This window comes from Coturnix japonica, chromosome 7 (assembly GCF_054131305.1).
Source record: "Coturnix japonica strain WE chromosome 7, WE-NBRP24, whole genome shotgun sequence".
In the NCBI taxonomy this organism is placed as follows: Eukaryota; Metazoa; Chordata; class Aves; order Galliformes; family Phasianidae; genus Coturnix; species Coturnix japonica.
The window spans coordinates 16,120,418-16,145,934 of NC_140669.1; the positions used below are offsets into that span (position 1 = coordinate 16,120,418).

The window sequence follows — 25,517 nt, forward strand, 5'->3', positions numbered from 1 at the left end:
TTTAAATAGACGGTTTGAAAGTGATCTGTGAAAAAAAGAAAAAAAAAATTAGATTTAGAAGTAAAATGGCTAATCTAGAGGCTTCCACGCGTCATTATACAAGTCAGAAGCATCCCACATGTCAAGACAAGCCTCAGCCTAGACTTAGAAGGGTCTGAGCAGCAGCCATATAACTTATTAGTGTACGGAGAGAGGTGCACAAAACCAGAAGCTGATTTACTGTGATTGTCTAGATACAAATAAACTACAGAGCTAGTTCCTGAAAAATGAAGAACATATAATGTAAAGTCAAATAAGAAGCCTCGCTACCTTTCCCATGCCCTGAGCAACGGGATTGAAACATTGTCCTGGAGACCTTAGGTTGGTATCATTAATTCTGCAGGAAAAACCATGTCTTTATTCTTGCTTCCCACATTCAGATTGACTCATTAATAAAAAAAGAATCTGGACTACCATCTGACCCTAGCAACAGAACTTTTGCTTAATTTTCTTAGAAAATGCTTCTCCTGTGAACATTATACGTAATTTCATATGCTTATAATTTTTGATAAGATTGAAAATATTGAAACAACTATCAGGGACATTCTAACTAAACCTGAAAGCATGAACTATCCCAGCTCCTTCAGCCACTCCTCATAAGGCCTGTGCTTCAGACCCCTCAACCAGCTTTTGTTGCCCTTCACTGGACATGCTCCAGGGCTCAATGTCTTTCTTGCAGTGAGGATACATTGGACTTTATTCTAGATCCATACAATAACCTCCCAGAGGCCACAGAAACACCTATATTTAACATCAGACAGGCAACGTGGGCATGTGTGTGCATGCAAGTTTTTATTGTTTGATTCTGTCAGTATAACCCTTCTTTGTCAAGATGATTCCCAATTTCAGATCAATATTCCCAGCAATATAAGCCAGGATAAAAGCTGTTTCCTGAACTGTACATGCCAGTGGAGTCTAATTGTCACCAGGCCCAGGGACACATCTAATTCCAATTAAGCAGTACAAATCGCTGGAGCCATGATAATCCTTAACAGAAAGGGATTCCCTACTCAGAGCACATAAAGCACCGAGATGACATAATACTGTGTTCAGGGAAGCACAGTTAACAGCCATGTTGTGGTCACATGTACGATCCCAAATTCTGTATTAAACATTCAAAACACACATACTGCCCGGGTACAAAATAAATGATTAAAATACGTACAGAAAACAGACTAACCTGTTTGTTTTGCTTTTTAGGACAACAAGCTTACATAGTGCTATGAAATATTTATCCACAATGTTTTCCTTTTCCTGATCTATTTTTTTCTGGATTGATTACCTCTGAAAGCTTTCCTGACGAGAGCTTTTGTATGCTGACAAAACGGAGGCAAGAAAAAGCATCTTGATTAGCCACAATGCAGATCAGCTTCTATTTGATGTTGCCAGATCAGGAAGAACAGGGAGCATGTGGTCAGAAGTCTGCATTTACTGTAAATTTGGTTTTTATGGTATAGAGTAACCCATTCCCACATTTTCCACAGGAAGCAGAAAAACTACCAGATAGAACTTAGAGTTGAGTTTTTAAATTAGCTGGCTCCATTCTTTTGAGAATTAGTAACAGAAAGAGCAGTTAGATTTCAAAGTCACACAAGCACTAGTTGTCATAACAATTAATGTGCTGCTTCATAATCCGTGGGCTCCAAAGAAGAAGCATGCAGGTAAATTAGTGCTATTGATAAATTCTAAATTACACTTGGGTTCTGAATGCCTTTAGTGAGCTGACTGTATTCAACTGCAACTGTGTCAGTATTCAAAAGTCCACAAGAAAATATACTTTTAACAAAAACCCACAGAAAACATTTTAAAGACTATTCACAAGGCAAGTAGGCTTCATAGACTGGTTCTGCATAGTACCAAACATCCTTCATGGGAGTAGAACATTTGTCCTTCTTGTGTATAAGGATCTAGCCCTACTATTAAGTTCAGCCTCACTCTGGTTGTATTCTGCATGAAGATGCAATCAGATGAATCTGTTTCAGTATTTAAATTAGGGATAACCAGGTGCTTTAACTCTGAACAACTGCCTTACTTTCCAGTGGAACCCACTCTATATTTAGTAACTGTTCTGCCACATATATTTAAAAATATCTATACATTATCTGTCAGTGAAATAAATGAGAGCTCTTTATTTCCATGCAACATTATATTATGATTTGATTAAACTAAGCCCAAAGTATGAATGAAGGCTTATCATCACTCAGAAGTCTGTTAAGAATTCAGAATATTTTTATCCTTTTTTGGCAAAATGTAGTAAAAAGGATTTCTATCTAATGATTGTTTAAGAATAGTTTCAAGGTTTTATAATTTCTTTGATTTATGGAAAATCATAAGTACTATTAAATACAACAGCTGAATCATTTAAGTCCACATAGACTCTAAACAATGAGCATCTTCAGACAGTAATATTATTGAAGAGAAAAAAGAAAACACAAACAAAACCCATCAAAACAAGCAAACGAACTCTCTTAAAAAAAAATAAATAACCCTGACAGATTTGCATGTATATTAAAGCTATTGTAATCCACCTGGGAGAATCTGGACAGAAAGACAGCATTACTTCTGACATGAAACAATAATCCTCAGAAACTACAGTTTTCATATTGCTCAAGAATGAGTTGGCATTGACACATAGGAGACACTCAGATGATTTCTTTAGGCCTGATCAGTCTCTACAGTGATTTTGTATGGGCAACAAACAATTTAATTTAGCTGAGATACAGTAACTCCAATTTATGCTGAAGCATGGAAGAAGACACAGTCCTGTCAAAGAAAGGTGAAAGAAGGATGATGCAGTTGGTGTTGCAGATCCCTAATGGGGCGGTACTTAGACATGCTGACTGCTGAGTGAGAAGCAGGGTTTTGTGTGTTTTTGTTGTTGTTAGGAACAACCTTGTGTACCACCTTCTTGCACCTTTCTTGAGAAGAAATCAATACGACGATGCTTGGGGACTCAAAGCACTCTGCTCAAAAGCTATTTCCTATCATCCAGTGAAAATTAGTATAACTTATCCAGCTGTTTGCAGATAAATAGAAAACACAATATCTGACAGCTACTCCTTTTTTCAAGTAGAAAATAATAACTCAAAAATATTCTTGCCAGCATCAGTCATCTTACATCTGTACAAGCAAGCACCATGGTTCTTGCAGATGACTGCTTCTTTGCTCAAGAGTTAGTGCTCCTTATTAGATACATGCAATTCTTCAATTAAAGAATTTATAACATCCTTTACTTCTACTACACATGTTATTTGCAGAAATAATCTTAAAAATTTTAATTGCATTAATAGCATAGATTGAAAACTTTGTAATTCATAATAGAAATAGTAAAATTCCAATAAGTTTCTAGCTTCTCTCTTTTTGATTATCACCTTTGTCATTATTAATTTGAAATATATACACATTTCAATTAAATAAATGTATGCTCACTGCTTTTTAATTCTGTTTGACAGCTGGTATCACAGAAAACATATCAAAATATGAGACTTATCACAAGATAAAGCACATGGATTTGCTATTTTATTCCTACCCGTGTCCTTAGGATAAATGCAAAATAGGGAATTTAAGAGATAGGGAGCACAGGGTAAGGATGAGGTTGAGAATGATACCAGACTTGTCAAAGCATCAGTGGAAGGGTCACAAAAGCCATCCAAGCTCTTCTACCAAAGTGCCTAATTCAAATTCTAGTGCTGTGCCAAGTCAGAGTCTATTATTCCATTCATGTTTCTGTGAACATTACAGGCCCTTTTACATGATAATTTGGTTTGAAAGCCTCCCACCAAGGTGAAAAGAGGAAACGCTCCTGTGTCCTGGTGCTATTGCAGTTAGTGGCTGAAGAGAGCACTTCAGCAAAACACTTATGCGTATTTAACGTTTCCTAATGCTGCTTTGTTTTCAGGAATTTTTAGTAATTAAACCCTAATACTGGGAATAGTTGGACTATTTTAAGCTACATTCCTTTCTACTGATGGGTAAACCAATATAAAAATCAAGTCTGCTTACCATTGTCACCAATATCTATCAGTTCTGTTTGCGTATTTGTATTGCTAAAGCAGAAAAGATACAAACTTGAAGTCCAAAGGGTAAAAAGGAGCCCAAAGGAAATATAATGTCAGATTTCTGTCCATGATTCTCACAATGTAGCAAAGTACAACCTGAATAACTTAACTTGTTACAGACAGTTGAAAATATTCTACTTAAAATTCCACAACCTTGCAACTCATTTACTTTTGAAACCAGTAATTTGAATGCCAGTAGTCCCTAACAATTTATTATCTGAAATTAAAATGATCTAATACTTTAGAATATTTCTTTAAACCTGAAAACTAAACGTACAGCACAGACCTTTAGAAAGCCTTCCTTCTATTCACATCTTCAAGGCCACTCGTTATTTCCATGCTTTTTAAAGCATTCACTGCATTTCACAGAGGTGTGGGGAAACTGTAGCTGCTGTGTTCTGGAATAGCAGCCTTCAAGATTGGGGGGGGGGGGGGGGAGGGGGCGGAGAAAGAAAGAAAGAAAGAAAAAGCCGAGGAATGGCTCAATGATAAACATCTGGTTTTATACATAAGATGCAAACTCTGAATTCATCCCCAAACATCCAAAATATTGGACTGTGCAAGCTCTGATTTGTATACAATCTGAAAAACAAACAGACAAAAAACCAAAACGAAACAAAAAAAAACAACAAGCCCAACCCCCCCCAGCATTGGGAATGTGAGCAGAATTAGAAACTTAGATAACACGTCTGTTGATCAAAATGCATGCAGAAGTGAGAACTCACAGATTTGCCAGGAAAAAAAAAAACACAGAAGCTGCCTTTGCAAATGCAGTTTTGGATGGGTGGAGAAAGTTTCTCACTGGAACTGGAAGATAAACAGATTCCTTACACAGAGTTGCAGTTACTGCTCTCCCCTGCCCTATAAAACAGGAGGTAACAAAACAAAACAAAAAAGTGAATAGCCCTCACAAAACCTACCTGTCTTAGAACTTGGGATTTAAGGATCTACAGAAACAGCATAAATTTGTCATGCAAAAATCTTATGGGAAGCAGTACATCTTATTTCATGTAACAACTCTAATTTTTGGACATATTTGCACATTAATTATAACGTTAGGAAGTTCTGTGTTTCATCCATCTTGAAAGCTGTACTTTGAAGAAGAAACTGTTGTTTTTAGGATACTGTATAGCTCTCCTTGTAAGTATGCATTAGGATTAAATATCAGATGTAAAGCTCACAGTGACATTTTCCAATCAGAAGTTTATTTTTAAGCAGAATGCACTGTATTTCAACAAAACATCTCAGACTTTCAAGTACATCTTGAAAGCTCTCAAGAAAAAAGGAACAAGTTGTATTTTGTACCCACTGAAGTTCCCTTGCTGATGCAAACAGTGCCATAGTATTTACATTTTAAAAATATCTGCCTATGTATATTCTCAGCAGTTATTCCTGTTATGATAATCTATTTTTACCATATTGCTCAATTGTTAAAGGTACTTCAAAATGAATTCTATAAATGACCACCTAATCCAGGCAAAAGTTATGTTATATGTATATTCCCTAGTCATTTCCTCAGGGAAAGCATGAACTCCTTTCCACACTACATACATATGGTTTGAATTAGCCTTAGATTTCATCACCATTTTTGAACAAAGTTTTTGTATGTAGAAGGCACACAATATTAATTAACCTGCCGTCCTGTCAGGGAAGACCTTTACAGCCATTTTCTGACATCCCATAATGAACCGGAAAATGGGTATGACAACACAATACCTATTTAATAGAAATCCCCAACTCCAGATACACTTCACTGCATGAGGCACAATGGCAGTGTCTTATGTTGTATTTTTCTCCATAAAAAAAAAAAAAAAAAAAAAAAGAGTAAAAAACATTAAACAGGGTGCTCCAAGAAATATTGCATTCTATCCTCTCCTCAGAGGGCTGATTTTCCAAGCCCTTCACGAGCCTTGTTGCCCTTCTCTGGACCTGCTCCAGTACCTCCATGTCTTTTTTGTACTGAGGTGAAAATGTTGTCTCTCTTGGCTTATTCATCAGAGAGATGTGTGAAATCTTTACAGTGATCTAATACAGCCCTTCACTTCACAGTGTTAAGATCTAAAATTAAATTTGAATCAGGTCTTTGTCACTGCAAGCCTAGAGGTTGATCTAGCAAGGAACTGTTTCCAAGATGACTAAACTCAAAGCTCAGTTAATTGATAATGTCTTCATCAGTCAAATCTTTGGTCCAAAAAATAAACTGGCAAATTCCACAAGAGCCAACCATATGGTTAGCTTGACAATCTTACCAATGAATTTCCAGCACATAAGCTGCTGGTGCTCTGGCAATGAAGTAGTGTTGGACCACATCCCTTCTGTCTGGAAGTAAACCCAGGCACAAACAAAATAGCACAAAATGCATCAAATATATAAATATAAAATACAAAAAACTCAAATTCATTTTGTCTTTGTGCTGCTTTGGCCAAATGGAGACCCCCAAACCAACTCCATTTTCATAGCTAATGATCTCCTGATGACTGCAAAAATGCTGCAGAGCCCCTCTGGCAGACCCAAAGCTTGCATATTTCCTCCAGCTCCCAGGCCCAATATAGGAACCATAAGAGACACTGCTGAGATTTCTCTCTTCTCCGTTGGCAGGCAGCTATTTTGAGGCCAGTTGGAAGGTTTTAGAATATTTCCAATACAGCTCTAATCTACAGTGTGCTCACACACAACTAGCCTAGGAACGAAACAGGGCTGAAAAGCACAAAAAAGAAAAAAAATAAAAAGTACTTTTCTTCTTTCTGCTAAGTCTTGCCCCGTTAGCCATATAGTCTCTAATTTTTGCTCAATTAATCCCTTATCCCATTGCAGCTTCCAAGCTTTTCCAAACTCTTTGCTTTCTGATAACACAAGAGTCTGATATTAGAATTAATACAGGCATTCATTACTGTGAATTTTAAAGTTATTTTCATGCAAAACACATATGTTAATAAGGAAAAAGGATTAGATGCCCCCCAGAACACCCTAACCTCTTACAGAAACTGGTTACTTTAGCACATGTTGCTATCATGGACAAAGCAGAATATTGTTGTCACACCAAGAGCAACGCTAACACTGAAGGAAAATACAGCTCCTACAATAGATGAAAATCCACATGCCAAGTGAGGTACAGGGAAATCTGGGTTATCGCTTCCATGTTATTCTGGCATTCTGTCTCTGGTGTTGGTCTCCATGCCCAGTCTTAATAAAATTTTAGATATGTATGAACCAAGATTTTCAGCCTTATTTAAAAAACTACCTGGACAGATTGTTTTTGAATGAAAAACTTAAATGTGAATTCTGTATTAATGATACACTGAGACTACCGTTATACTGAATAAACCAGATATACTTATTTTCCTAATATACACTCTAATGGCCTTTACAATTACGTTTTGCTCTGTAATACATCAATGCTCTTTCTGTATTAAGACTCACACATTATGAACTTCAAAACTTCCAAAGGCAATCTCTGAGTCTTCACCATTACAGTAACAGAGATTTTAGACTCCTTTAATTATCATCTTCTTTAGACCATAATGTAGAAAAAATGAGAGGGGGAAAAAAACCAAAAAAGCACAAACAAAACATCTTGAACTATGATTCAAGAGATAAAATAGCCCAAAAGACAACTTCTGCTGCAGGCTTTATATAATTTCTGTATTTAAATAAGAGTCAAAATGCACACAAAGTAAACTTACATACAAGCAGAGGCTGTAAGAGGCACTTCTCAGCTGGGTATCAGCAAAGGTAAAGCATCACTAGAGCTGAACAGAAGAATCTTATATTGAACCTGGAGGTAGACAGCAACACTTGCACGTGTAGGAGAAAAGACTGTAGAAGAACCAAAGAGATTGCCACATGTTGTTTTACCTATGACAAACATTGCCTAGGGTAAAAGCCTGAACAGCAACAAGTAAGAGGGCAGAATCTGTAGAAGTTGACTCCTAGAAAATAAAAAATATCTTGCTGTAGGGGTTTCCCTAATTTGTTTGTCTCATGTCTGTTTTGCTTTGGGGCAGAAGGCTGTTTTATCTCTTCACCTTTCAAAACAGGCATATATTGGAGTCCTAACACTTTGCAGTTAGCAGCACTGAAAGCTGTGTGCCTCTTACTTTGCAGCTCATTAATTGACTTCCTCGGTCTCTATTGTCAATATTTGAATGGTTTCTAATGCCCTTTTCACTCCTCTCCCCTGCCTCCACTTCTAAAATGTACTTTTTCCCAAAATAACTTTTTTACAGGCTCATATCGTTTTGCTAAACAAGATGCTTTGGCATCTCTTTTGAATTACACAAATGCTTTCCTTATTAATGCAGAGACTACCTCAGAGCTGAGGACTGCTTTGGTGAAGTAAGGATGGTTAATGCTGACCAGAAGATTGATTTTGAATTTTTGTTTCCTCTCCCTCTGCTGAGAGGAAATCAAGCTCTATGTGCTTAAATGATGATGAATGCTTCAATAGAAACAAACCTTTAATTTCTAAACTGGGACAGCTTTTAAGACTCCATGAACTTTCTCTTTCTTTTTTGAGTTCTTCATGTAGCAGGTCCACAATGTAAAACTTTTCTAAAAGGCAAGTTTTCCAGTAATGTAGTATTGGATATGTTGTAGGGTTCAGCTTTATTATCCACATGAGACCCATAATCTATGGGCACAGTACTGTTAAATAATGTCATTCTTTTCATGAAGTATATATTTTCCAACTGGGTGCAAGTTAACACAGTTTGATATTTATGTTCTTGTAGGACTGATGTGGAGTTGGACATAAAATTTGTCATGTAGCCCAGAAAAAAAAGTCTCCAGGTGGCTTTTTTCTACCACAGCAGTCACATGCAATTTAATATGTGTTCCAGATCATTTAGTTCTTCTAAAAACTGCATCAGCAAAATTTCCAGAGCTCTTTCATGATGATTTAATCAGGCTGAAGGACAAATGGTCTCTAGCAAGAAATCTGCATCTCTCAGTTAAAGGATGAGAGATACAGAGCAAGAGAAAGGTAGATAGATGTGGATTACTACATTCTATCAGCCTTTTTCCTTAATCACATTACTAACAGGATCAGTGGCTTGCTAATGAGGTTATTTTTCAAATATTCAAAAAGATTCAACATTCTGATCTTTTGAGACCTAACCACATAAGTACACACACAGCTAACATCTCAAGTGATAGAATGCAAGGACACTGTTAGGAATCTGTACTATGATATTGTTGTCTGAAGGATCTCTCTCACTTTCAAATATTCAGGAAGTTATTTGAGGGAATTACTGGAGTCTCTGAAAAGTGAGATGGCAACAGGAATGAAAACCACACTGAAATATAGAATATATATAATATATAAAAAATACATAAAATAATATTATATATATTCTATATATATAAATATTATATATATAGTGTATATATATATATTATATAGTATATATAGAATATATATTATATATAATATATACACATGCACAATTTTACTTAAAAAAGAACCAATTACACACCATGCAGTTAGCTTAAACTTACCTCTGCAAATGTTGATAAATCCAGCAGAGAATGAGTAAAGAAGTAGAGAGGTGTATGTATAGACCATGATGTATGATTTGCACAGTTCTGACAGACCAGGGTAACATTCTCATTTATCACTGTACAGCAGTCACTAATGTCAATAACAACACTAGCATTAGTTGAGAACCATGGAGCACAGAATACACCAAAACCCCAACTTTAAAAAAAACAAACAACAAAAAACACTTCTTCAATCTCTCTTCCCCTAAGGCATAAGAAAGTCCAATTTTGAATTTACACTATGCATTCACTTTCTGTAAGTTATCTAACTCCAGTGTTGAAATACAGGAGTTCTGAACTAAAAATCTCTTTTGATAATGAAGAGAAAGCTGAATAGCAATGCCTATTAAAATACTGATTATAAAGGAAATCTGAGTAATAGATTATTTTATTATTAGTTTATTTATTGTTTATAACACCCAATCCCAGGAATTCCATAAGGACTTAATTTCGCATTAGGCTCTTGCAGACATTATAGGAGCACAATCTCCAGGGTAAAGGGCTTATAATCAAATACTTATAATCAAATCAATCCTCATATAGGATTTGGGTGCAGGCACAGTAAGTGGTCCAACCACTGTCAAGACTAGCAAACAAAGTATGCATTAAAATAAATATAAAATATTTGTTTATAGTTTCACTGGACTGGTTTCAATACATACCAACTCACTGTATGTAGAAGCAGGGAAGTTCTGTGCTGATAATGATACCAACATCACAACAGCTTTCCAGATACTGTGTTTTGAGTGACAGAACAGCTCTATCACAGACCGCTTTGGCATGGACACAAGGTACAGGATGAGGCCCTGCTCCCAGGGCATCACTGGTTTACTTCATACAAGTTAGAATATATAATTTATACCAAAGCTCTTAGCCACGTACCAAATCAGTTCCTATCCAAGTCTGGTTAAGATAAAGCTCTTTGCAAGAAAGGAACAGATAGAATTATTAGTCTTTTCCCTATTAATCTTATTCTCTGCTGGAAAAACATTCTGAACACAAATTTTACTATTTATTTTACTATTTTTAAGTATTCTGTAATAGGCTTATCTGAATACCAATAATATTTTAGTTTTCCGATAGACAGATTAAAAAAAAGGAACACAGCAATCTGCCTCCTTCAAGAAAGTTCAAGAGCCGTACTCAAACCATTGGTCCTCTAAAAAGGAATTCGCTCAACCAAGCAGGCTTACCTCAAGCCTATATAGTCACAGCACTGAGTCATCAGATGATTTTTCTGTCCAGAACTGGATACAAAATACATTAAGTACAGTAAAATTCCTCACCCTTTCCCCTCACCACCACACACACACCCAAAAGTATGTACAATGCAATATGAGAGAGAATTAAAGCATGACTAAAGGATGAATGGATAGGTATATAACTGACAAACTAGAAGTACTGGACAAATTTAAGCAAGAATGATACTGTACATCAAAAGTCATATTACTATAAAAAAAAATACTGCTGAAAAAAGAAAAGGTTTAAGGTAGATACTTAACTGAAGTGGGAGAAAAAACACATTTACTATTAAATCTTTGTTGGATGAAGCATGATGGCATCCCATCGATCTGGTATAATCTGTCATTTCACTTGTCTTAAAGAATCACAGTTAAAACCAAAGGGAAAACAAATTAATAGTCTTAACATTTACTTGCAAGAATATGCATAAGCCAGCAGAAGGCACAACAGATTAGTCTCTAAGTAAGCAAACAAGCAAAACTTTTTAAGACCTGTTACTCATACTAGGAGTTCAGAGTACTTCCAGTTGAACACGAAGAGTCAATTTTCTTTTCAATGACATTTTCAATAAAAAACACTGAACTCCCTATACACAAAGTTCATTGTAACAAGTATTCATGCTGAATGAACCTGAGATTTAAGATGTACACTCATATGTTGCAGTTACAGATTGAGCAGTAAGACTACTTGCTGTCTAAATAACATGGAAAAAAAAACAACCCTACAGCTTCCTTCAGATATAAAAGAAAGCATTTCATTGATTTTGCAGTTCTCATGGCCATATGTAACAACCTGCATGAGGCAATAAAAAGGACAATTTCTGCAACCATTCTGTCCTTACAATAAAGTCCAATCCCCTTCTCTGCTGGGACAAGAAATGAGTATGGTACACTAGAAGAGCTCCATAAAGTGTTCAAAAAAACTGAGAATATTTCATTTGTTCTTTGTAGCATTGTATTTGTAATATTATATTTGGAACACAACATGGTGTAAGTCATAATTAAATAACCTATTATGTCATCCATACAAGGGGAAAATTGGGGTAAAGGAAGAGAAAGCTATGAAAACTGCCAACAACAAAACAAATTAATGATTGTATGTGTTTTACTCAACAATGTTCGATGTAAGCTTTTCATTGATTCTGAATGTCAGGTGTTTTAACTCTGTTTCCAGCGGTTCATCACTGCAGGGCTATAAAGTCCTTCTGTACAGGCATTGTCCAGAGTTGATTTAGCTAAGGCTCTTTCTGTTCGGCAACGTGATGTCATATCCACTTCTTAGTAGAACTCCTCCAGGTTAAAAATTACTGCTATTGTTGTTATCTTCACCGATAATAGTATTTGAAAAGCGTTCCTTCGATTTTTCCTTCTAAAAGCCCCATTTATATGTGTTTCTTACTCTGACCTGCAGAACATTTCATAATCATTTCCTGAAAACTACATGTCAAGTCTCTTCCACAGTAATTTTGTACAACCCAATGACTCCCTGTGTGCACAACTGAAAACTGAACGGTACAATATGGACACATTTGAATGTGAATGTAATAATCTGGAAAAAAAAGAACAGTGTTTAGCTCTACCTTAATTTTGACTTCAAGTGCCTTCATAAAAACTGTCTGGAAAGCTGAGGCCTCCTATTATTTTTTCCTACTTTACTCAGCTGTTCATCCAAGAAAGGCATGAGAATCTGTCTTCCAAATTTTAGGCAGTATTAGCAGTAGATGAAATAATTTATTTCTGGTACAATTAGTAATGAAATTTTCTCCACTTTCAGGGTGAGAAGCACAGTTGAAAACCAAGAAGATGACAGAAGAAAGCAATCATATTCAGTCCTCGATGCAGAGGAAAAGAGATTCGTTCCTACATGGTGCTAAACAGCATCATCTTCTGACCATGCCCTTGCACATCCAGAGGCAACAAAGGACAGATGCTGGCTTCTTACAGAATAGTCTGCATTTGTAGGATTGATGAAAAGAAGTAAAACGAAAGACCAGAGCTGTTGCAGGCACCTTGGAATCCTGAAAGCTGAATGCTTAAATCTTTTGAATAACAGCTCTTTTTTTTTTTTTTCTTCCAAGTCAGTGTTTGCCAATTCTGAAGCTACAAACTGGTCTCTTGACTAAAGTATTCTCATTCTTGCCTCTAGTCTTGACGGTAAGTTTTATCTCTGTTAAGCTTATTACTTTGGAAAAGGGCTCTAGTTTTCTGGCACGTCTAGCAGTACAGCAGATGACAGTTATGCAAAACGCTCAGCAGCAGCAGCTTCTCTTTCAAAATGCCCTTTAATATCATACTTTCACACTCCTCAAAGTCTTTTTTTCTTTCTCTCTCTCTCTCTCTCTTTTTTTAATAAAGCAAATCTACAGAAACTGGATCTGCTCTGCAGTTCTGGTTCAGGCTGTGATCAACAGTTTCCCTTACATATGGTATGTCAGCAGCCATTTCCAAGACACACAAATAACTACATTTAGCATCCTAAACACGTTATCCCTGCTTTCTGGAGGTAAAAGGGTGACCATCTAATGTCTTCAGGTGTGTTTTTGAAAGGATGCCACTGTCTTTTGAAATCATGTAAGGATTATTATAGTTGAATTATAATAATGATGTGATCACAAACGTAATCATAATAATTCTTCTCAATAATCTAGTCAGTTGCAGTAATTCCATTTCAGAATAACCGACTGATCAGAGTCATCCAGTTCAGGCAAATATTACCACGACCCCGTGTATTTCAGACATTTAATATGTTGCCAATGCTTGCTCTGCTCTTCCATTCCCAAAACAATATCACTTTCTGTGCTAGTATATTTCTGCCAAGATGGAGCCACAACAGCTACATGTAGCTGCAAGACTGAGCTCAGAACACAGCCTAAAGTGACAGGGTTACAAAAAATATTTCCTTCTCTTTAACTTGTTCTATCTGTGCAGAAAAAAAGAAAACACATCCCTTTTGAAACCCAACATTTAAGTTGGTAATAGTTAGCTAAACTCAAACAGGACTTAGGCAGAAACCACATTAAAAGTTGGGTGCTTTTTTTCCCCTGCTCTCTTCCCTGCAATGTATTTCCAAGAACATTTATTATCTGTACACAGAAACACAACAGAAGGTGCCCCCACATAGACATGTGATCTGCTACCTGTACCACCTTCTAAAACATCCCTCAGCACTGAGTTGCTTTATGAATTCCAGCTTTGTAACTACAAACTTCTGATTTCTCTTGCCAAATCTCCTTCGCTATGTTTGAAGAAAACCATTTGGATTTCTCTCCAAAATAGGTTAAACAGAATAAGCCACATTCAAAGGACACAGATTATTTCAGTTTGCTTTACAATGGCCATGCTTGAAGCTAGAATTATCAGAACAAACAATAAGCAGGCAGTGATCTCATATATTCTTATATTAACAAGCATTGCTCTAATAAATAACACCATTTAAAAGAGATTAAACAGATATTTTTTTAAAACAGAACCTGAATTCAATATCTTTTTTTTATAGTTATCACAGTCAGACTGTTTAGTTATAGGATATATATATATATATATATATACACACACACACATATATATAGATTCATTTTAAAGGACAAAATGGGAAGTGGTAAGAAATACTGAGATGAAATGAGAAGAATGAGCCTTAGGACTGGGATTTCATGCACAGAAGTATTTGTCATGAATTTTCTGAGCCTTAATATTAAAACACACTGTGAAATAAAGGGCCAGATTCTCTGTAGCCATGACCAGACTTGGGGGGGAGTGGGAAGTGGGGAAGCAAAAACAGCAACATTGTAATTTTGCAATCCTTTGTACCAACTAGATACAATGTAAATATCCGTCAAGGGTATGACAAAGGAGATTCTGCTGTTAAGTATTTTATAGCAATGTTATTTCAACCACAACAGTGAATTAACTTTGACTCCCCATGCGTATTTACTTAGCATTTCTGCACACAGATATAACCACCTCTCATTAAACGCTGGACTGAAGCACAGGCCATGCATAATCAACACACAACATACCTATGTTTTATTCCATTGTAAGCTTTGTCATTATTTCAGAGTTAGGGGATACAAATCATATTTTGTGCTTTAAATAAGCTTATTATTTAGTCTATTTTTTTCTGAAGTTTTTTGAAATAAGGATTCATATCAGGATGCCAGCCTGGTTGCCTTGGTTATGTATGTCAATGGATGGAGACAGTAACCTGACCAACTGTGGGCTTGGCTGTTTGCAAATACTGCACAAGCAGGTCAAGTAATAGGCCTATTCCACATCAAAGAAAAACAAAAAGAAAGGGAAAGTTTTTGAAAATATTTGTACATTTTTCCCTGCATGATTTTTAATACATAGCTTCCATCCTAAATCAAACTCTTGAAAAGCAATTATCTTCATTATTTAAATAAGTAGCTGCACTGAGATGTGATATCACAGTGTGATCTGAATGACACAAAATATACATGGTATTTTCTTATTTGCTTGACTCGTGAGTTATCAACTGAAGTTTTTCCTCAAACCTATTCCAAATACTTAATTTTGTTTTTGTTTTGCGTTTTACTGCAAAGTGCCTTGTTTACTGCTAACGAGCACTGAAACAAAAGCTGATGCCTCCAGCCTTTGCCACAGCTAAGCAGTGTAAGGTGAGCACACACACTACAGCCAGAGGTATGGTGGAAAGCATACTTTTCCTCCGTGCCTCACTAAATAATACATTGGCAAGACAAACGCATAGGAGATTTGGTGTCTCACAACCACTATCAGGCATGTGTCGATCAAGCTTCCTGTTCTTTAGTCAAATGAGACTAGTGAATTAGAGAACGTTTAAATTTGTCTTCCTTTAAACAGACACACAATGAGTGTAGCAGAGTCACAACAGGAAAACTTGACTGAGAAGAACACAGCGGTAAGACAAGCTCCTTACAAATATAAAATTTCATGCATTTTTTAAAAAATATGTTGTTTGGCATGAGGCCTGATTCTGTTCGTGGGCTAGATGATAATGAGAGGACAAAAGACAAAAATAAGCATGTATTTCCTTAAGTCCCATGACAGAATAATACTGTTTTATCTATTAAGGGAGGACCAGCAACTGATTTTGCAGGACAGAAGGTTAACAGACTTAGCCAGTGTTATTTGCCTTAATGTATTGGAACCGTGTAGCATTTGCTAGTTTAAACTTATCTCCTAACTAATACTGGAGATAAAGTGTGGTTATTTAGCTATGAGTATTTGTATCAAGATAAAGGTTGGCATGTTAGCTGACAGTTCAAACTAAATTATTTTCCTAAAAATACAACTGGGAATTTGGAAGTATTTGAAATTTTGTAGTGAACAAGAACTATTGTAGCACTTCTTGTGCTTGTCTGAACAGCTCCATTTAGAAGCATCTGAAATGCAAATGAAAAAAAATGTTATAGATCCTTAAGGCTCTGCTTACCTGCAGAAGAAACTCAAAGCTCTTCGATTGATAGCACGCACCTACCTCTCACATACACGCTCAAGGAATCTTCAGTAACGAGATCGTTTAGTAACATGGCCAGTGAATATTATTCACTTGATTGAGAGAACTACAGTAGATTCTGGTCCTCCCTTGCTTTCTCTGCCTCTCTTCTCAAGACTGCCATAAATGAAAGGTTCCACTGCTTCTTTTTCTGTCATTTCCTCTGGGTCCTGTGGGTTGTGCTTCTCTGGTCTGCAATACTTACTGGGTTGCATGAGATGCAGTCCCATTCTGCAATATGTTGGTCCTGCTTTTAAAATTTACTCAAAGATGAGCTACAGATCCTCACACCAGCGATTCATGATCACGTCTGTTAACTGGAATGAGTTGTTCATAATAGTAGTCTTCATCTAATATCTTACATGCAGTATCTATTAAGAATGAATTCCCCCAGGTTTAAGGCTATATTCAAAATTCACAGAATGAATAAGGTCAGAAGGGACTTTACAGCCCCCACACAGTCCCAACCCCCTGCTGTGGGCTGATTGCCTCCCACAAGATCAGGCAGCCCAGGACCCCATCCAACCTGGTCTTGGACTCCTTCAGGAATAGGGCATTTGCAGCTTCTCTGAGTCAACTGTTCCAGTGCCTCACCACTCTGCAAAATTAGTTCTGACAAGTGCAGATACTACAATGCAATTACTTGGGGTTGGGGGTGGGGGGGGGGAGGGAAGAACAAAACAAGCACACCAACTTAACAAGTCTATAAACTGCTAAATCTCCATGCAGTTTCTGTCTGATGACCTCAAAGTAGCAAATTAATCATGCACACAAAGCAAATACACCCATTTTATCTACTGTCCAGTACACACAGGTCCCAAACTAGACCAATGAAAAGGAGTTAACATTCTCAGTTCAACCTGCATTGAGCGCTGTGAGGCAGAATGAGACAAACACCAGACTGCTTTTCAAAGACACCACAATACCTACTTTGAAAAAACAGTTTAAACAAAGGGAACCTCTACTACTGACTCATTCCAAAGTGCAATTACAGCTAAACTCAGGAGAAAATGGATGCTGAAGAACTGCACAAACCAAAGCTAAGAAAAGCTTGCTTCATAGTCTGCAGCCAGTCCATCAAGTCAGCATAAAACACAAGCACTTCTGAAGTGCAGCAGCTAAGAGTGAGGCTGAACATTCTTGCCACAGGGGAACTGGACAGCTGCACTTCATTTTGGTTTAAAACTCAGACCTCTGATGGATTCAGACCGCTTAGATCAACATGCACAGGTGGTAGAGAAAGGAAAGGTGTAACTTTTTTTTCTTTTTCTTTTTCTTTTTTTTTTTTTTGCAGAAAGGGGAAAGCACAGGTGACAGTTTGCATCAGACAAGGGGAAAGAAGAGGGCAGCTGGGACTACCAAAAAGCTAAGGGAGAGGCGATCTTGAGCCAGTTTCTAGCTGGAAGGGAGTGGGAAAGCTATGAGCCAAAAAATGCTTTCCTGTTACATTCAAGGAAGAGGGATGCTGAATTTCTAAGTGCAGATACCTGGTGCTTCTCCTGTTTTTATAATTACCAAGTGAAATATTGCAGGTCAGTCTAATTCTGGTTAACTACCTGTCTTAAAACAAACTATAGAAACAGGAAAAAACCACACAACCCAACAATGCAGATCAAAGCTCAGTCAAATATAAGCATGTTAAAGGACATAATACAAAGGGAGGAGTTAATGAAATAAAATTTTGATGAGCAGTTGGGCTTTAGTGCTTAGTATTTATTTCTCTGTATTGTTTTAAATTCATGTTCTCTGTATTCAAATTCATTTTTGAATGAGAGATGAAAATTCATATCTGAGTATTTGCTAGAAAGCACTTTATACCAAAAAAAAAAAAAAAAATTAAAATCAAACCTCTCAGAGCTGATTTCAGGAAAGAGGCTTCAGGTGAAAAAAAAAAATAAAAAAATGATGGAATGGCAATTTTCCTTTCTAAATGTGCTGTGAGAAAGATGGAATAAACTTCTGTGAGAACACGGAGGTCAACTGATCAGAAAGATGTGATATCAGCACTTGGTAATTTACCTGCAAGAACAGTTACCGTGCAATTGGAGCTCTGCAATGGGATGTGTTTTCAGACTGTAGAAGTACTTTGGTTCTCACAGCTAATACGCTATCTCTTCTATCTCCTATCTGCATTAAAATGCTGTGCCCTGCTCTACAATACTGATAGCTGTATCAAATCTGAAAGAAACCAGCAGTCGTCTGTCTCAACACCTTTCAGTGCAGCACACACTGATTACTTTTCACTCATTCATTAGCCCCATGTGTTTTTAAATTCTTTCTAATTGTCTGCTGCTTTTCAGTTCTTGATAGATGGCAACTGTCCTGTCAGCCCTAAGAATAAAATATCTAAACAACACACCTAATTCATTCTTCAGTTAACATATTCATCCTGTATGAACACACTGCCCTCTTTCATTGACTCTTGATGCAAAATCCTTTCATTAATTAAGTTTTAATGGGCCTGATTTTAAAGTGCAGCTTTTAGACATGAGGCAAGCATTATACCCAATAGTGTTGTAATGTAATTCTTTTAGCCATTTTGCACAGCAAGCCATTCTGAACAGAATTATGCTGGAGTACTGTAATGCTGAAATAAGCCCTGATACTGTTTTGAGGGAAAAATATATATATATTGATTGTGCTTGCAGTAAAAATACAGCTTTCTTAGAACACCAAAGGCTGCAGTAAGTGTGAGCTACATTATAGTTTAACAATGAGCTGCAAAACTGTTCAGTCTTTAGGAGTGGTGGCTGACGCAAGTCCAAATACCTCACAAGAATCTAGAAATTAATACTATTCCTTACCATGACTTCTAGGTGCATTGATACTGGGTACAATTCCCAAGACTTTTTTACTATGCCTATTACAATAGCTATAGCCTAATTATTGCTACAATCATATTTCAGAAATAGCATTATTTTCTCAGCTGTATGAAAGTACACATTATACATTAGTTTGAACAACAACAAAAACATCAAAGATGAATGTTTTGTAGATGTCAAAAGAGCTACACCTTCATATAAAAATGAGAATAATTTCAAATATTTAATTAGTACTGATAATAACAAATGAATAAAAAATACCCTCAGACAGTTGCCATGATTAAATCTGTTCAGGGACCATATGTTCCTCAATGGAAAGGTCTGCTGCTACCAGCTTGGATGGATATAGGAGTAAATCCTACTTTTGCTTTCCCTGTGTCCACGCTGAACCCAGAACTACAACCTAACTCTTAGTCTATTGATGATTCAGATGATACTTCAGACTTGATAACTACCTCAAGATTGATTACATCTTAGAAAAAAAACAAACATAAAACTTCCAAAGTTACAGATTTTCAAAATGAAATCTCAATCTCAGTAATTTTCCCAAGAGGAATACATAATCATAGAATCATTTGACTTGGAAGAAATATTTAAGTCATCTAGTCAAATTCCTCTGCAACGAGCAAGCAATGTATGTTGTATAAAATGGGACTTGGGGCTGCTCCACAAAAACCCAGTGAAGTATTTATCAAATTGAGAAACATAAAGACATGCAGTTCACCTCTGTCATACAGATATTGCCCCCATAACATGCTATATGCAGTTTTTACCCTGAGTCCAAATTCACTGCTCTAAATGAGACATCAGTCCTTTTTCCTTTTAGTACATTTATACATAATAATGTATAGTAACTTTGGTAAAAAAAAATAATAAAAAAAAATCCTGAATATCCTTTATTTATGTATTTGTAATTAAATCTAGTATAACAGCTTTTGAGTGGGTTTGTTGTGCATGTAAGGAAATAGAGTGGCACTGTTCTTTTCCTACACCTGTTTTTTGGTAGCTGCGATTTCTCTTTCCATTGGCAAGTAGCTACTGGCCCTGAGACTGGACTATGCTGTGGCCTCTCCCATGACCTACAAGGAGTCTTGAGCTGGCTCATGGGGGCCTCTGCCAGCACAGTGACACCTGTCTCTGAGCCCAAGTATATGTTGCATTGGCAGGGCACGCTGGAGCTGCCTGACTTACCCCTGCAGAAGGGCTCTGTGAAGCTCCTCACGCAGAGATGGGAGTGTGCCAGTGCTCCAAGATCCAGCCTGATGCTCCGACGCCTACCAGCCCCGAGGTCTCCAGTGCCAGATAAAACAAGACAGAGCAGCATCGTGGAGAAAGTGCCGGCAGACAACGAGAGGGTGGAGGTGTACAAGGAGGAGCCCCTGGGTGGCCCTCGCCAGATCGAGCGCTCCACCATCGCTGTGAAGGAGCTGCAGAGCCACTTTGAGATCCTGGGTGGTAGAAAGGTGAGTCCCTGGGCTAGGAAAACACCTGGAAGGAATGGAGATTGTCCCCAAGGATGCTGGGCAGCTTTTCTAGCCTCAGCCTCCTTTTTCTCTGCCCTAATGGGAATGAGCAATGCTGGAAGCATTGCCATTGGACTGCAGCCCCTGCCAGGCTAGAGCAGTTCAATTTCCCACTGAATAAAGGAAATAAAAGTTTAGACTTTCCATGGAAAAGCGAAGTTCTGCAGTTGAAAATGATTCCTGGAACATTTCTGAGGCTTTTATGATTTTATCACTTTTGAAATTAGGAAAGCAGGTGCAATTATACTAAATAACACTATTTTGCAAGTAGATCAGAACAAATACCAAAGATCCTTTCTCACTAAGTTTGATTTTTTTAACACAATGCAGGTTTTGACTGCATTATTTTAATTACTTCAATATTCTCAAGAGACACACCCATCAATTGAGGAACATCTTGCTTCCTTGTTGCTTCACATACATGCAGCTTACAAACAAAACACAGAACAGATCACTGGGATTTGTATTTGTGAGATGGGCCAGTGCTATCACTATGCTAAATTTTACACCTTCCAATTGTACCATAAATGGAGTCTGGATCATGAAGCAGAGTGTCAATTTGCGGTAATACCCATCGATCGCCTTTTCACTAGAACTTCAGTGCAACTTTTTCACAAGCCTGGCATAACTGGTGTCACTCATTACAAGAATCTTCTCTTTTGAGGCAACCTCTGTTTTCTCTCTAAAGGTCACCCAACCTGAGACAGGAACTGGAAGCTGGCGTATTAGGCATTAAAGGACATTCCATGAGATTAAAGGAATAGATAATAAAATACACATTTTTATCCAAATAAAATTATTAGAAATCTACTTAAGTTGTAATATTTTAGTCACAAAATAAGATCACTGAAGTCATAAATAACTGAGGGTAAATTTATAAAACTGCATTAAGACTTTTTGGTATCTGCAAAACAGCTTACATTTTTAGTGATGTGTATTGCAGTTTGAAAAATATTTCCAAAATCAAAATTACATTTCAAATAAGTTAGTTTGCATTACAATACTGAGATTTCCAATTAGTATACGTTATTTAACTATAACAAGATCTGTGCAGAAGCCATAGCCCCTTTATGTGTAGCTTAATGAAAAGAGAGGAGTTAGTTTTGACAGCCCTAACTTACATAGATTGATGAAAAACAGACTACAAGCTTGACAGGAAAGCAAAGCTATGAAAACTGTAATTGGTGGAAGCACAATTATAGGATGCTTTTAAATAATATAAATTAAACGTGTTAATGCTTTATTTTTTTTTATTTTTTTTTTTAAACTCATTTTCAAGTTTTAGGATAAGATCTATACTACATACTTTTTCCCTAAATTACTCATAGTAGTTTAAATCAATGGGGTGCTTTGTTGCACGAACCTGAGGCAATTATTTGCTGTAATTTTCCTGCTTTTTGATACTATTTATTTTGGGACAAAAGGGATATTTCTTACTCACCCGAGGACCTAGGAAGAACCAACATAACAATCCAGATAAACTGCTCTCTCTATGTATGCACATGTATATTTAGATATTACCAGAAGAAGTAGTACATATGTACCGTGAATACATTTAGACTGTAGTTCTAACAGGAAATCAGTGAAAGAAGAAAATACTCATATCACAACACAGTGCAAGGCCACACAAAGATTTAAGCAAACAGATTGCTTAAGAGTTGATTTCTTTCAGCCACAGTATATTTACACAGGCAGGCAGGCAGGGGGAGTGTAAGATAGAAAATTAGCTTATGTATTTTGCTTGCACATTGGAATGACTTCAGCCACTATACCTACAAATATATATATATATATATATATTAGTTATATAGTTATATATATATAACTAAATCAAGGCCACAGAAATCACAGTGGAACTTTTAAAAATTAAATAAAATGTCTTTTAAGGCTCTGTGCCAGCTAACTTAATAAACTTACCTTATGCATAAATGAATGTGCTCATTAGCCTTATGCTCAGAAAATGACTGCCAACTGTCATAACCATATTTAAACAGACTCTCTCTTGACTAATCAGACTTTCAATACCAGGGTCCATATTACTCCATTATTCCACAGTTAAAATATATTTTCAGTCTAAGAAAACAAAATTCTCCTGATTAAAAATACTAAAACGTCTCACTCAGGTTGCATTTCCATAACAGTACTGTTACTTGCCTTATAAAATCAACAGAGAAAAATCAGGGCAATTAGACAACATTAAATCATTACGTGACTTCTAAACAACTCATCAAAAAACAAAATCAGCCATATAACTGGTTCTACAGCAAAAGTTATGTATTTTGTTCTTTGACAGATTTTTCTTTCTGTTGGCTACATGTGAACTACGTCCAATCCTAATTCTTTGAGTGGAATTAAGACTTCATATTAATATAATAGAATACATTAAAAAATTAATAGATTAAATAGAGCAAGGGTCTAAGTTTAATGATTTTGAAGCTAAATCACTTGTTCAAGTCAAATTACTTTTGTATGAGCTTATCCAATTTGAACTCCTTCTTAGTAGTACTAACAAGTGTGTTACTGGAGCATTTGAATAAAAGCCTGTCTGTCCCTATCTCTCCATTACTTACAAGTAAACTGATGTCCCATTCCAATCAAATGAAAAAGTATGTTCCCTTTTCTGGAGGGAAAAAAATAATTTCTTATGAATTCATACTATATTAAAACATCAATTTACTGTACTGACTTATCATTTCCATGCAACAACTACTTTATTAGCACTCAAAAGCATTGGAATGTTAATTCAAATAGTGGTTGTGTTTGCTGGAAAGTGATTATGTATGTTTTTCTTAAAATATGTTAAAGCATCTGAACTAAGAAAGTAATTTCACGCTTACTTTTTAGAGAAACCTGTTCAAAGAACTTATTAAAACCATTCATTTAAATAACCTAATATATGTTCATTAAACTGTGTCCTTTGCAGAAAACATATGAACTACTGCCAGAAAGTAAATGAAGGGAACAGATGTTCAATGTAAAAGACTGGACATTCATTGTAATTGTTTAAACATGCTACATCGTCTTTCTCTTAACACTCTACAAAACATTTATATTAATTTAGCAAAGACATAGCACTGAAAAGAACAGAAACCTCACTAAAACAATAGGTCTTTGTGCCCTGCTAGCACTAGCATTATTTGTATTTTTGTTATGGATGACAGAAAATGGATCATAAATAATTATTGGAATGGCCAAACAATTACCCTTGCTAAAAGCCTTGGCCTTGAAGGGAGTACAATATGGTCAACCTTGTGGATTTGGGCTTGATCTAATTCTTATCTTGCTCTTTTTATGACACAATGCACTCTGTCCTTTTGTTATCATAACCTTTTGTCTAATGCCAAAAGATTCCGCATCAAGCAAAGGAGGTACTGTCTGTGGATGATGAATAGGTATTAGTTAAAAATGCACATTCTTTTGGAAAACTTTTCTTATGTACTTTTACTCTAATCCCAAATGCATTGGATCTCTACAGGCATTTTAGAAGTCATCTGAAGAAACAATTCTCTCTGTACTTGGTTTATTCTCATTTAACTCATGTTTGAACAGGTCTGGCTTTTTATAGTTTGGAAGATGCATGAAAGTGTCTTGGACATGTTGACAGAGTACACATAATGGTTTTCTACAAAGTATTTCTATTGCTCCCTTTTTAGTCAGCACATCTGCAGGGATTCATATTCCATGAATGTATCATCTATGGTTCTTTAATTCTTTTGAACTACTTTCTTCATTAATTTTGTTTTTATCCTTTAATTGTGTATACAAACAGCAATGACTTTTCTGAAAAGCACACCTGCCTTTCTTAAGGTGTTGAGGATTTGAAATCGGTACAACTGACTCACACTTGTGACAGCTTTTCACACCTTGTTCTCCATCATGACCATGCGCTCTCCAGTGTTCATTCTCCAGTAGACTTTGTCCCTACTTTCTCTAGTTGTCTTAATATTAAGTATGCTTACACCAAATATTTGAGCATTTTCCAAATAGCAAATTCTTACACATTTTTTTAACATAGCTTTGAGAGCTCTTATTTTTTCTGCCTAAATTCAGCTTTACAATTTTGTGTGTTTTATTTGGAAATGGACAAAACAGAAAAAATCATCTATAACATGTTTTCACCTTAAAAGGCTAGAATCAACTCCTGCATAATCTACATTTCCTTACAGAGAGATGTTAATTGTCTGAGTGAAAGTAATAATGAAGTTTGCTTAATTTATTGCCTGACGCCATTCCATAAATATAGCATGTCCTTATATTAAAAAGATATTTAGCCTGTTTGTCACTTTTAAATTAAAGATATGATTTTCATCTGCTATGACTTGACTCTTTAGTGGAGCATAATAAGCCAACCGAAAAACAAACAAACAAACAAAAAACAAAACAAGAAAAACCATATATACTGTTTACCAAACGATATTTCCTAGGATGACTGAACTTCTAGGGAAGCCTGTCTAAGTATCTGAAAAAATTGCTCTTGAATTGGAAAAATTCACATACCAGTTGAAAAAAATATTATAAAAGTCTAGAAAAAAACACACAGTCAGAAAGGTGCTTTTGTAACGTACTAATGTGCTGACTAAATTTTTTAAAAGTAGGTAATCTTATTTTTAACAGATTTGAGGAGATTAATATTTCCTTAAGCCCTGATCTAGCAGAAATGAACTTCTTGTAACTTCAGAGTTATGGCAACAGTAACCTTTAGCAAAAGTATTCCAAAGAGAGAGTAAAGCAGAGAAAATCTACCTTCCATTCGCTAATCCTATTTCTATCCTGACCATCTGCAGAGAGAGAGAGAATGGAGA

The 25,517-nt window shown here is 36.2% G+C and overlaps 1 protein-coding gene across 1 annotated transcript in view; it reads left to right on the top strand.

The window, feature by feature from the left end:
* Window positions 1–20,295: 20,295 nt before the first annotated feature.
* The window catches only part of LOC146760090 (uncharacterized), a 29,590-nt gene continuing 24,368 nt past the window's right edge, over window positions 20,296–25,517 (top strand). The window contains exon 1 of the mRNA XM_085552902.1: window positions 20,296–20,655. Coding sequence (XP_085409028.1) covers window positions 20,296–20,655 — 360 coding nt within the window. The remainder of the gene's footprint in view (window positions 20,656–25,517) is intronic.